The sequence below is a fragment of the Anoplopoma fimbria genome, chromosome 1 (genome assembly GCF_027596085.1).
Source record: "Anoplopoma fimbria isolate UVic2021 breed Golden Eagle Sablefish chromosome 1, Afim_UVic_2022, whole genome shotgun sequence".
Classification (NCBI taxonomy): Eukaryota; Metazoa; Chordata; class Actinopteri; order Perciformes; family Anoplopomatidae; genus Anoplopoma; species Anoplopoma fimbria.
In genome coordinates this window covers 17,527,918-17,540,608 of record NC_072449.1, presented here as the reverse complement: position 1 = coordinate 17,540,608, position 12,691 = coordinate 17,527,918, and the positions used below count along the sequence as shown (strand labels likewise).

General features: G+C 42.2%; 2 protein-coding genes across 2 annotated transcripts; one reads left to right on the top strand and one right to left on the bottom strand.

Annotated features, from left to right (window-relative positions):
• The first annotated feature begins 66 nt into the window (after nt 1-66).
• On the top strand, nt 67-6,473 carry scarf1 (scavenger receptor class F, member 1). The gene is made up of 11 exons (XM_054602032.1): nt 67-244; nt 367-428; nt 546-647; nt 1,558-2,098; nt 2,182-2,400; nt 2,869-2,997; nt 3,416-3,522; nt 3,785-3,896; nt 4,213-4,337; nt 5,062-5,199; nt 5,326-6,473. The coding sequence occupies exons 1-11, from the start codon at nt 144-146 to the stop codon at nt 6,435-6,437; spliced, it is 2,748 nt and encodes a 915-aa protein (XP_054458007.1). The 5' UTR covers nt 67-143; the 3' UTR covers nt 6,438-6,473.
• A 393-nt stretch (nt 6,474-6,866) lies between these two features.
• On the bottom strand, nt 6,867-11,341 carry vtna (vitronectin a). The gene is made up of 8 exons (XM_054602044.1): nt 11,260-11,341; nt 10,352-10,471; nt 9,807-10,262; nt 9,561-9,700; nt 9,311-9,467; nt 9,050-9,202; nt 8,362-8,961; nt 6,867-7,801 (listed from the first exon to the last, which is right to left on the bottom strand). The coding sequence occupies exons 1-8, from the start codon at nt 11,315-11,317 to the stop codon at nt 7,683-7,685; spliced, it is 1,803 nt and encodes a 600-aa protein (XP_054458019.1). The 5' UTR covers nt 11,318-11,341; the 3' UTR covers nt 6,867-7,682.
• Between the last annotated feature and the right edge of the window lie 1,350 nt (nt 11,342-12,691).

Here is a 12,691-nt window from a genome sequence, read left to right as displayed (position 1 = left end):
ATACTGACTTACATTGTGCTCCCTCTGACTGGAAAGGGGAACAAGTTGAGAGGAGAGAAATAAGTCGGGAACAGACCGGACAAAAAGACGTGAGACAGAAAGATATTTGGTTCCTGGGTTTTGGTTTTGGACTTTGTGTGGAGATGAAGTTTCTCCTCAGAGCTCTGGGTGCTCTGCTCTGCTGCTCACTGTCCTCCTCACAAACACTGGATCCTGCTGGGAAGAACGTCTGCCACAATATCAGGTACAACTCATCCTTCACTCACACCTATAAAAAACACAATATTAGTCCTCTTCTTGTGACAAACTGTAGTTCCTTTTAGCTTTACAATGTTTAGGTCGTTTGATTATTTTCTGTATATTTAGGGCCCCCTCCATCTTGGTCTGTTGCACCGGATGGCGTCAAGAGGGAAAAGAGTGCACCATACGTGAGTTTAACTACTCTAATGGACAGAAGCAGGAATTATGCTTTTACTGCCTCCATATTTGCTTTGTTTTCATTCACTAATGTGTGTGTGTGTGTGTTTTTGTGTGTATGTGTGTAGCTGTGTGTGAGGGTGAGCAGGCCTGCCTGAAGGATGAGGTCTGTGTGTATCCTGGAGTGTGTCGCTGCCCACCTGGTTACTTCGGAGCTCAGTGTAAAACACGTGAGTTACATTAAACAACAGGAGCTATTTAGCATCAACTAATTGAGATGTCTGTTTTGTCAGTTTGATTTACAATGCACTAAATATTTCAGTTTTATTGTGTAAGAACGACCATTTAGGGTCACTTAAAATTATACTAATAATGTATTTTTTTGTGAAATGACATTCTCCTAAAATGTGACCTGTTCCTGTTTAATAATCTGTGTTAGAAGAAGTATTCAGATCTTACAAATAATCAACATACAACACATATGTACTATGTATTAATACTCCTTTACAAGTGGAGGTTCTGAATTTAAAACCCTACTTAAGTTAGAATATAGAAGTCTTATCAATGTGTGTACTATGTACTTAAAATAAAGTAAAACTACACGCTCTGCAGAATATTGCCCATATGACTGATATGTTTTTATGCAGCCCATTGCTAGATTGTTTCAATTTATATTGTTTATATATATATATTTCTTTGGTTGTTGCCTTTTTTGATGTATAAAAAAGGTAATTACAACTATTTATGTCCAACACCTATTTTTAAGATAAGCAAATTGGGACGATTAGAGGGGAAATGTTGGTTTGGTCGAACCTTTAACAGCTCATAAACATCTGAGTTATGAAATTGCGCACCAAATAGTCACTAGTGTTTTTGTGAGGGGTCACAAGACAAAAAGGTTAGAAGCCTTTGGTTTAATCTTCAAAATTTGTTTATGTGAAAAATCATAATCTGAAATGTTACCAATTATTATAGCCTTCAAATGTAGTGGAGAAAAAAAGTACAATATTTAAGTAGTATCATAAAATGGAAAAACTCACTTTAAACACAAGTACCTCAAAATTGTACCAAAGTATAGTGCTTGATTATTAGTGTATTAGTTTGAATATGTATTCCTTGTGTTTGTTTGTTTGTTACCAGGCTGTCCTCTTGAGTTCTGGGCTCCAGACTGTCGTAAAGTGTGTCAGTGTCACCCACACGGCCGCTGTCACCCTGTCACCGGTGAGTGCACCTGCAACCTCAATCGCTGGGGCCCACTGTGCCAGTACGCCTGCAAGTGTGCCCGGCACGGTCACTGCCACCCCGTATACGGAAACTGCACCTGTGACGAGGGCTGGTGGACGTCAACCTGCTCCAAGCTGTGTCAGTGCGTCAGCGGGGGCTCTGCGGGCCCCGGCTGCGACCAGCTAACGGGCCGGTGTCAGTGCCAAAGGGGCCACTGGGGGCTGAAATGTCCCGTCAATTGCAACTGCTACATGTCGCCATGTAACCAGCGTACCGGCATGTGTGAGTGCGAGGCAGGCTGGTGGGGACCCAGCTGTGACCGGCGGTGTAACTGTGACCTCACACACAGCAGCTGTGACCCGGCCAACGGGCAGTGCCTGTGCCACCCGGGGTACCAGGGCGTCTTCTGCAACCAGCCCTGTGAGGCCGGGAAGTACGGCAGTGGTTGTAAAAACAGGTGGGTGTCAGAAGATACATTGGTTTGTTTGAATACCTGTGTGTTACTGGTGACTCTCTTTGTTTTTTTTGTCTCGTCCTCAGTTGTGGTTTCTGTAAAGACAACCAGCTCTGCTCTGACACCGATGGCTCCTGTGATGCCTGTGAATCTGGCTGGAACGGTACTCGATGCGACCGCCTGTGCCCGTCTGGTACTCATGGCGACGGCTGCCAGGAGGAGTGTCCACGCTGCAGGAATGACGAGGCCTGTGACCACATAACTGGGAAATGTTGGAGGTGTGACCCCGGATGGACTGGAACCAGGTGTGCATGCGAGTTTCAAGCATACATGAGAACTTTGGATTATGTTGTATGTTGTACGTCACGGTGAAGGTTACCAGATCATGTGTGGATTTTTCAAAGTGTATGGTATGCTATGGGAAAAAAAAGGCGGTAACATAAACATTTTATGGTTAATGTGCTAATACATGCAAAAGCCAATGGTATGACATTTTCAGTCTTTGGTGATGGTTAAATTTAAGTCTGTGTGAAAATGCTCCTTGATCTTCTCTTTGCTTGCATCTTCACGTTTCTAAAGTAGCCAGCGTAACAGTATGTACGTTGTTGTTTTTTCCCCTGCATGTCCATAAGTGCTTATATGTGTGGAGCAATATCCACAAAAAGAGGGTAAATTAGTTAAAACTGTTACACATGTTGTGGTATTAAGGTTTAGGACTAGAAACCAATGTAAAATGTTTATTTGTGTACTTGGTCATGGCTCCCTGTCGCCAGGTGTGAGGAGGCCTGCTCTAACAGGACGTTTGGAGACGCCTGCAGCTCCCTGTGTAGCCCTTGTTTCCACGGTGACTGCCATCACGTGACAGGAACATGTGTCTGTCAGCCAGGCTTTCAGGGAGAGAGGTGAGTGTGAAGAGTAGCGTCAGCAGATTGAAAAAGGGCCTCTATTCTTAAGGTTGGAACATACAGTATATGATGTATTTTTGTGCAAATATTTAAACTGAGAGAAATGCTTTTGTTTCTTAAACCTGATGAGACTTTTTCAAAGCAAGACAGTAGTATAATTAAAGTAAATGCAACAAAGGATGCCTTGGAGAATAGTTGACAGTAGTGTTACCTTATATGCAATTTGAGGTTAGCAGTTATAAAACAATGCAAAACATTGTGGTCCCTTTAATTTTCTTCTCTTTGATGCAGCAATGTTTACTACAGTTGTCATTATAGTATAGTTTCACTGTACACTGAAATAGATTCAGTGTTCATACACAGGATATTTATTTTGCTGTGGTGATGTAATTGCATGTAATTTTTTTTCTTCCAGCTGTAACAGCAGCTGCCCCACCCTGCAGTTTGGCCTCAACTGTTCCTCCACCTGTGACTGTAGTGAGGGAGTCAGCTGTGACCCGGTCACTGGTGTCTGTCCCAACAGTACGTCTATCTATCTATCTATCTATCTATCTATCTATCTATCTATCTATCTATCTATCTATCTATCTATCTATCTATCTATCTATCTATCTATCTATCTATCTATCTATCTATCTATCTATCTATCTATCTATCTATCTATCTATCTATCTATCTATAATAGCGTCAGTGTATGCTGGTGTGTGGGTTATATATGACCCTGAAGGGCATCAACTGTTTCTTGATGTGTTTGTGTGTATGTGTGTGTGTGTTTCTATATCAGGTGGCAGAGCTGCTGTACTAGCAGGTGTGCTTGTTCCTTTGCTCCTGTTGCTCGTTGCTGTGCTCTGCTGCTGTTTGTGTTGTGGAGGAGGTCCTGTTGATGGCAAAGACAGGTCTGTCTCTCACTTCCTTCTATCAGTATTACGCCCACTAACCATACTGTGTAAGCATTTTGTAGAATAGCAAACATTACCGACTTCTATATGTCACTTGGATTTTGAGCCACAACTAGCTGTGGGCGGGGAACTTCAGAAAAGAACAGACCATAACGTGGCATTTGTGATATTATCATGGACTTTTGAATGATGTTAATACATTCAGTGCCAAAGATTTTAATTACTGAGATTCAACTGTACAAACAACACAAATTCAACTGAGTCAAGATGCTTAAGTGTGAAATTCGTACAATATGAACCTTCTGTCTTCCAGGGCGACTGTGGCTGATGGAGGCTTGTCGGTTCGGATGAAATATCACGTTTACAGTGTCTTGGCTAACATCGGTGCTGCCCTCCCCTGTATTTCTGATTGGTCCTCTGGCCTCCCTCGTGTCACTGGTCAGTCCTGCAGCACAGTATTTCTGGTAGAATGCTGCATAACACAATGATACATTGTTATTCATGGATTTGTACAAACTCTTCAACTATAAAAGTGGCTTATATAACCAAGGACAACATTTGACAAGATAGATTATTTTAAGATTCACCATGAATGACCTTTTCTTATGAAGAGTTTGGTTATTTTTCAGTGAAGTTGTGCTTTATGTTAATTTACTAACACATATTTGATTTTTATTAAACCTAAACTTTCTGGAGGAATGACTGCATAAATGATTAAGTAATAATTAGGTTACTTTTTGAAATGTAGGACACCTTGAAATGTCAATCCCTTTGCTCAACTCAACTCAACTCACTGATAAACACAGTGCTCACCTCTTCTTCAGGGTAACAGTCCTCAGTTGACCACCATGTTTACATAGCTTCCTGGAAAATAAATTAAATAGATGCAATGGTCTTGAAATGTATCCTCCATCTTCTTTTGGATAGGTGAGATATTTAAAGGAGAAAATGTCTTCAGTATTAATGAAAGACAATGGAGCTAAAACTTAGCAAAAACATATTCCACAACATGGACATTAACATAAACCTGAGTGAAGAACAGAAAAAATGTGTCTCTTAAAAAAAACTTTTAAAAGGGAATAAGCCTTGTATCGAATTGACTAACATTATATTTCATATTTAATCTATTTTTCATGTCCCACACACCCCCACACCTCCACAGTGTCTCACCATGACCCAGAGCTGACGTTCAACCACAGCTTCATTGAGCCTCCTTCCTCTGGCTGGGTGACTGAGGGGTCGACCTTCGACAGTGATGAGGATGAGGAAGAGGCGCTCTACTGTGTTCCTCCAAGAGAAGGTAGGATTATGCATGCACCAGACTGACATTGCCCTCTTTGTGGAGGTGAGCAGAACTGCCACTGCAAACTTCCCCGTCCATCTCTTTTAATGTCTCTGGACTTTTCTGTCTCCGTCTATTCGGCAGACATCCCGGCGGTGGCAGGCGGCGAGTTCCAAGAGATGAGCTCGAAGTGTAACATGTTCTTAGACCCATCCGGCTTCAGCAGTGAGGACATCAGCTCGCCCTTCAACATCCCTCGCACCTCCAGCATCGCCAAGTCCAAGCGGCCGTCCGTCTCTTTTGCAGAGGGCACACGTTTCAGCCCCAAGGAGCGACGAGGCTCTGCTCAGGACCCCGGCGTTCTCCCTGGACACCCACGCAACAAACCCAAGTCACCATGGGGGGTTTTGATGCTGTCTGCCCTCCAAAGTCAGGGGAGTGCAGCTAGAAATGGGGAGGAAAATGGAGCTGAGAGCGAAGAGGGGGGAGATGAAGTCAATGTGCAGGCGACAGACAATCAGGATTCCAGCTGTGAGGCAGGGGACCAGGAAGTAGACCGAACCCCTTCACGGGCCACCCTGCTTGTCCCTGGGGCTTCAGGACGAAGGCGGACCATGTCCAACACAGCAGCTCATAAATGTCCCCAGCTGCCGACATCTGATGCTCAGGTGGGGGCGTTAAATAAGGTCACCACAGTGTATGTGACGGTGGGTAAGGCAGGTCGGCCCGTATCGAAGACGGAGACGAGCTCTGAAGGCCCAGTTCAGGCCATGCTGCGGAGACTGGGAAGCCTCCAGAGACAACGGGAGCAGGATTCTGGGAGGCCCAAGCCAAAGGGAGCTGAAGGGATTACCAAACCACCAAGGAGGAAGCTCGGAACTCGGGCGAGCGTGTGGGAGGAGGGATGCCCACCTGCGGGGGAGGTGGGTATATGTAAGCCAATCAGGAGAAAGCATGCCGCTCTCAATGCTGCTGACACAGCTGGTGCCAATGACACTCCATCGTCAGAGAGTGGCACTCCAAAAAGGCCTCTGTCGTCCATTTTGACGAGCGTGCCAGAGGTTTCATCCGTCTCAGGGTCGGATCTGAGGGCTGAGGGTGGCGACCCTAGAGCAGGAAAAACTGAGGGCACCTACCTGACTGTGGGACCAGCAGGAGACGCCGTGAGTCTCACTGAGGTCATCGCCAACGAAGGTGCGGTGGTCAGTGTGAGTGACGAACCCTGCTATGAGAATGTCATTATTAAACACTCATAACCTCTGAGAGAGGTCCGAGTCAAACGCAACTGCATATTTATTACTCTGCATTTATATAGTTACAGGCACAAAGGAAACTCTTGAATTATTAGGATGTTATCTGTTACACCATGTGCAGGTACAGCTGCATATTGACATTTATTCAGCATTTCTGATAAAAACGAAGAAACAAACCTTCAACTTGAGCCTAAATCCTAAGGACATGAATTAAACACATGAAATGTATATTTTAAATTGAAATATAAGCTTAACAAAAGTGACAGAAAATCAGGTGTGGTATTTTGGTAACTTCTCCTAACTATGCCACTGGGTGCTATTGAGTATCTTTTATATGAACACGACTATTAGGGACAGTTGAGCGATAAGTGTTTTTATTTCCTCCATGTTGTATTAACTGTATACATACAAGTACTGTAATATCTGGGCGACGGTGTCGTACAAGGAAGACAGCGGCAAAAATATCAGAAAAGTCTTACTGTTGTTTTTATTTATCATTGATGCAAATACAAGTAAGACAAACTGTAACAGGTTGTGAATATGTAACAAAAGTGACTCACTCAGAAACACAGTACTTTTGTAAAACATCTGTATGTATTATAGTAGTATTGTATTTTGCTCTCTGCTACCTAAACTGGCATTTTAAGAATGTTTTTACATCTACAACCTACAGTCAAAGTCCTTGCTCACAGTCTTTGCTGTCTGACCTCTGCTTTGACAGTTACATGATGCTGCTGTTGCAATATAGGGATTTTTTTATTTTCATCACTCAAAATCCGTACGACCATGTATTAAATGTTTATGACCCTTTGATGGTTGAAGTCTTATAAGCCCTGTGTTATATTTTGTTTTTCACTGTATATATGCATATTATTAATAAAGAGAAAATAAACATTTTGAAGTTTTTATATATATATCAAAATGTAGCCTTTAAATTCAATTTGAAATCTCTTTTAGGCTTACTCAATTGAGCTTATTGCCATTATAGTTGTGTTTAATTTAGTAGGTCAGCTGATGTGAAGCTCCATCAACCAGTTGAACTTTGACCATGTTGAGGCCGACTGCTGTGTGGACAGCACATGTGTGTTTACTTCCATTGATCTCCAATATTTGCCAAAGTTAATGAGCAGTTATTTATGGGTTACTCTGAGCAGATTTTCAACAGCCTGTTTCAGGTAAAAAATAACTGTTCTGTTATACACCAACGTAGTCCAAATTATCATATAAAAATACCTAAGATATTTCAAACTACTTTTCTGCCCCCGTGGTGTCTGAACAGCCGAGCCAGTACTTGGCGATGGATCTGGGATATGGAGGCGTGGCCAAGTCCACTCTCTTGGTCCTGAGGTCCACTCTGTAGTATGTATCTGGGAAAACACAGAAACAACAAACATTAATTTCATATCTCTGAAGCAGCTCGTGGTCATGTCGTATGAAGGAAAACTCACTCTCAGTCAGTAAACATAACAATAGTTTGGACATGTCATTAGTGTCAGCATGCATCAAAGCACTTCTCTATTTTTTTACTTGTCTTCTGAAGTGAATAATAATCCAGATAACAGTAAAAAAATATCACTTAAAGTGAGATGAATACACAAGAACACTGATTTTAGTCTTCTGTTTCTTTGTCATGTGGACTAGTACACAGCATGTGAAACTAGTTATGATAAGCCTTCTGTGGCTAGACAAAGTTGGGGAAAGTTTGATTTAATTAGTTCAAATTAGTTCTTGTCTGCCCTCCCAGCTGCTTTCAACATCTGTAACTCATTTCACAAAGGTCTTCTTTCATCAGTCTGACTGAAGAAGCTGAAACATGTTCCTGGGGTTAAATGGGCACTGTGACCACTTGCCCTTGAATTTAGATAAAGAAATGAATATTATGGGAGCTTTTATTTTGTTAAATTGTTTTGTATGACTGCTGTGTTACCTCCTCTAAAGAAGTAGACGCTCTGTATGGGCAGACTCCCCCGGATCGAACCCCAGTACGACCCGTCGTCTCTGGAGTCATAGTTGCCTCTGCTGTTCTGACGGTAACCATCTCTCCGTCTGTCCTGGTCCTGGTCTTGATCCCACCGTCTGTCCCAGACTTGCCCCAGCCTCTCTTCCATCTCCATCCTCCTCTCAGCCAACCTCAGACCCATTTCCATCCCCCTTTCTGCAAAGCGCTGGCCCATTTGCGTCCCCCGCTCAACCATGGACTCCCAGGGTGGTGAGCGGCTTTGCCTCCTTCGTCCATACTGCTGTCCATACTGCTGTCCGTACTGCTGGTTCCACTGCTGTCCATACTGCTGTCCATACTGCTGTCCGTACTGCTGGTTCCACTGCTGTCCATACTGCTGTCCGTACTGCTGGTTCCACTGCTGGCCTTGCTGTAAACCCCCCTGCTGGTCAGTCCGGTCGTCGTTACGGCGTCGTGTGGGACTCAAGGGAGGTACAAACATTCTGCCGGCCATGGCGGCATCCACTGGAGACTTGAGGCCCTTCCAGTCCTTGTCAATGAAGTGGTGCTTGTCGTGATGCTGAGGCACTGAAGAAGGTTAGAAAACACATTAAGCTGTACAACACCTGCCACCACCCTCAGACAGAAACAAATGATCTATAACACCACAACTCACAGTCCGAGAAGAGCTCGCTGATCACGCGTTCATAGTTGTTGTAGAACAGGTCAGTGTAGCGCCTGAACAGCGTGGACGGAGACCTCGCTGTCATGGTAACACACTCCCCATGAGACGGCTGGTGCAAAAACTCGTACATGTGATACTGATCCCCTGTAGAAACAAACAAGAAGTAACTTCATGTTAGTTATATGTTATATGTAAGTATTTTCCATATTATCACACATTCACCAACATATTATGTGTAATGTCTGGCTGTACCTTTGAAAAAATAGACCTTCTCTTTTCCATTGGGACCAGGAGCAGGCAGAGCAAACGCTGCATCCAGATGATCAGGAATTTTGTCAAAGCCCACACTGATATCTCGAGGATAGTCGTCATCCAGCACGCCGTTGTCAAACCTCCAGTACTTGTTTCCCTATTGAAGGTTTGTTTAAACATGAAATTGTTACATCAACAGTGATGTGATATACGTGATTTATCAAAACAAAACAATTTATGGTGTTCTCACCTTGAAGATATAAGTTTTCCCTTGACAGTTGACTCGGGTGAAGGCGGCGTCGATGGGCCCGCTGATGCCCCACACGTCCTTTATGAGCTTTGGGTAACCAGGAAGTACGGCCTTCTGGTCCAGCTCGAAAAAGTAATCCCCTAGAAAGAAAACACAGAAGTTCATATCATTAAACGAGAAAGATCGTATGCTTCAAATTTGTCTTGGATCAAATATCAGATTACTACATTTGAGGGGATCACTCACCTCTGAAGGCAAATATGGAGCCATTTTTTTGTTGCATGAAGGAGTCAAAAGGCCTCCCACTGCAGACCACAGCGTCTGGGTCGGGGGCTTCAGTGGTGGCAGCTGTTGTGACGGGGACAGTGGTCGTCTCAGCTGCTGCATCAGGCGCAGTAAGTTTAGTGGTGGGGACAATATGTGTAGGTGGGACTGTCTGGGAAACTGGTGTTGTGTGTGTCACGTGGGTTTTCTGAAGTATGGTATCCATCAGTCGGGGGGGTTTGGTCATTTCTAATGCTGTTTCTGTATCGTGCTGAGGTCTGCGACCAAAGTCTGAGATGGGTTCGTCAGCTGTTGGCTTCAGCTGACGATTGACAACAGTGAAAGACGGGTCATGTGCTGAATGTCTAGCCGATGGAGTGGTACTGTCAAACAGCTCACCATCATCATCCTCTGCAAACACAAACGTGTCCCCGCGAGCTGAGGGAGAAAAGTGATATCAGTGATCATCTTTCACTGCAGCATTTTGAATGTCTGGCAACGTTATTATGAGCAGAGGGGTTTCTTACTCGTCATGCCACAGGTGACCTCAAAGTCAGAGCAGCAGCTCCTGTAGTACTTGCACATCGAGTCACACTGGCACTTCCTCTGAGAGTCAAAGCCATTCTCACAGCGTCCCATACAGGATTCTGAAGATAAAACAGCAAGAGATAAATATAACTCTATTGGTTTATTTGTGTATTCTTTGCACCTCTGACCAAATTAAGTTATTCCTTCGAACAATAAAGTAAAATTTAAGCTTTGACAGCATGTTAAAGGGATATGTTGTCCTTTATCATACAAGCACTTTTTCTATCATTGTAACTGTCTTTGTTTATGGAATGCCTTTATATCGTACCCTGTTTGTATTCATTATTGTAATTGGTGCTGAAACAAATACTTAATTTCTTAACAAATGATACTATTTTGATGCGGGCTTACATTTTTTAACTCATTAATCAAAAAATGTTTTGAATAAATGTTGTTGTTTGGACTACTGGTGAGACACAACAAGCCATTTGAAGACATCACTCTATGTTCTGCTAATTTGTGATGGGTATTTTAACTATTTGCTAGCATTTAATAAACTAAACAAGGAATTGATTGATTGTTAATAATCAGATTAATATAATTATTTGTATAATTATTAGCAGCAGTCCTGACATAAACATTTGTCCGCTTGTGAAGATCGGGCACCCAAAGTTGATACCTCTGATGGTTAAATAAATGAAAAATGAAATGAATTAATTTTTTGTTGAATGCTAATTGCTTTATGTAGTTAGCAGGAAACAGTACATTTAACACAAAGAGCAGACCCATTATCAAGTCTTACTGAAAATTGATAATAATGAAGGATGAACAACAACCAGCACTATTCTATTTGCTCCCTACAAATACTTCTCTGATCTTTAAAAGGGATTTTTAATGTTGTGCTTACCATCTGCAGCAAAAGTTTGAGCGATCAGAGCGAGCAGCAGGGCGGCCCACAGCCTCATGTTGCCTCTGTTGTGTGAGAGGACAGAATGAAAACGTAATGAAGGACCGTGTGCTCACAATCATTGGAAACATGTGTCAGTCACCCCGCTTCCTTGTTTACTTTAACCTGATTTGCTAAACTCTTTCTATTCCAGCAAATAAACAGTGACATACTAGGGAGAAAGAGGTCGATAGGAAACAGAAGTTTAAGCCAGTTGACCTCTGACTTAGTTGCTTTTTGATTTTTACTTCAACCTATAGCTCATGTAACACAGCAGCTGTTTTTCTCTCTGCAGTTTAGTTATTTTAACTTGGGCTGTTGCGATTAATCGATTAGTTAAAAATTAATTAAAAAGCACCTATTCTGATAATTGATTTAGCTGTTTGAGTAATTTATGAAGAAAAGTCTCTGATTCCAGCTTTTGAATGTAATTTTTCTGGGTTCTTTAATCCTTTGTGACAGTAAACTGAATATCTTTGGGTTGTTAACAAAATAAGACTTTCAGAGACCCCATCTTGGTCTTTGGGAAACAGTAATCAACAACTATTGTCGAAGAAATATAATCATTAGTTGCAGCCCAAATGCAACAACCGTATGCTGTCTTATCTATTAGACCTATACTCGCTTTCAGGACCAGACAAGACCAGAATTAATCTTTTAACCTGGTGTCATTGTGAGGCTTCAGTGAAGACAGAGAAGAGCAAAGTACTGGTCTGCTGTGTCGTCCCATAAAACAGTTTAATAGGTTACAAGCTGGTAAAGAAGATTTTAAAATGGCCAAAGTGACAACAGACACCTTTATCTTAATTTGTATGTATGAACTTGTGTGTGTGTGTGTGTGTGTGTGTGTGTGTGTGTGTGTGTGTGTGTGTGTGTGTGTGTGTGTGTGTGTGTGTGTGTGTGTGTGTGTGTGTGTGTGTAAAGTTAAAGCAGCAGTTCACAAAAATCATAATCAAAAGTAATCTGTCAAAGCTGCAATATTCATTCTCTTTATCCACTATTGCATGAGTCATTACAACTAAAAAGATAAATCAAATCAATATTGGATCGACTGAAATTTCTCCTTTAACACCAGTATGATCTTCTGCATTTCACATAAACAAAATATGATGGTGATGTTTAACTGGATGTCCAAATTGTATTTGGGGTAGTAAAATACTGTATCTGTATCTTATGAGCATTTCTCTACTTATTTTTTTATAAAAGTACAAAAAAGCCAAGTCTAGTGCTCTCATAACGGCAATTACAGTACCAGTCAAACGTTTGGACACACCTTCTCATTCAACTACTTTGAAGAATGTAAAATATAAAACATATTCTGAGTTTGTTGAGCATTTGTTTGTTTACCACATAATTCCATATGTGTTCCTTCATAGTTTGGATGTCTTCAATA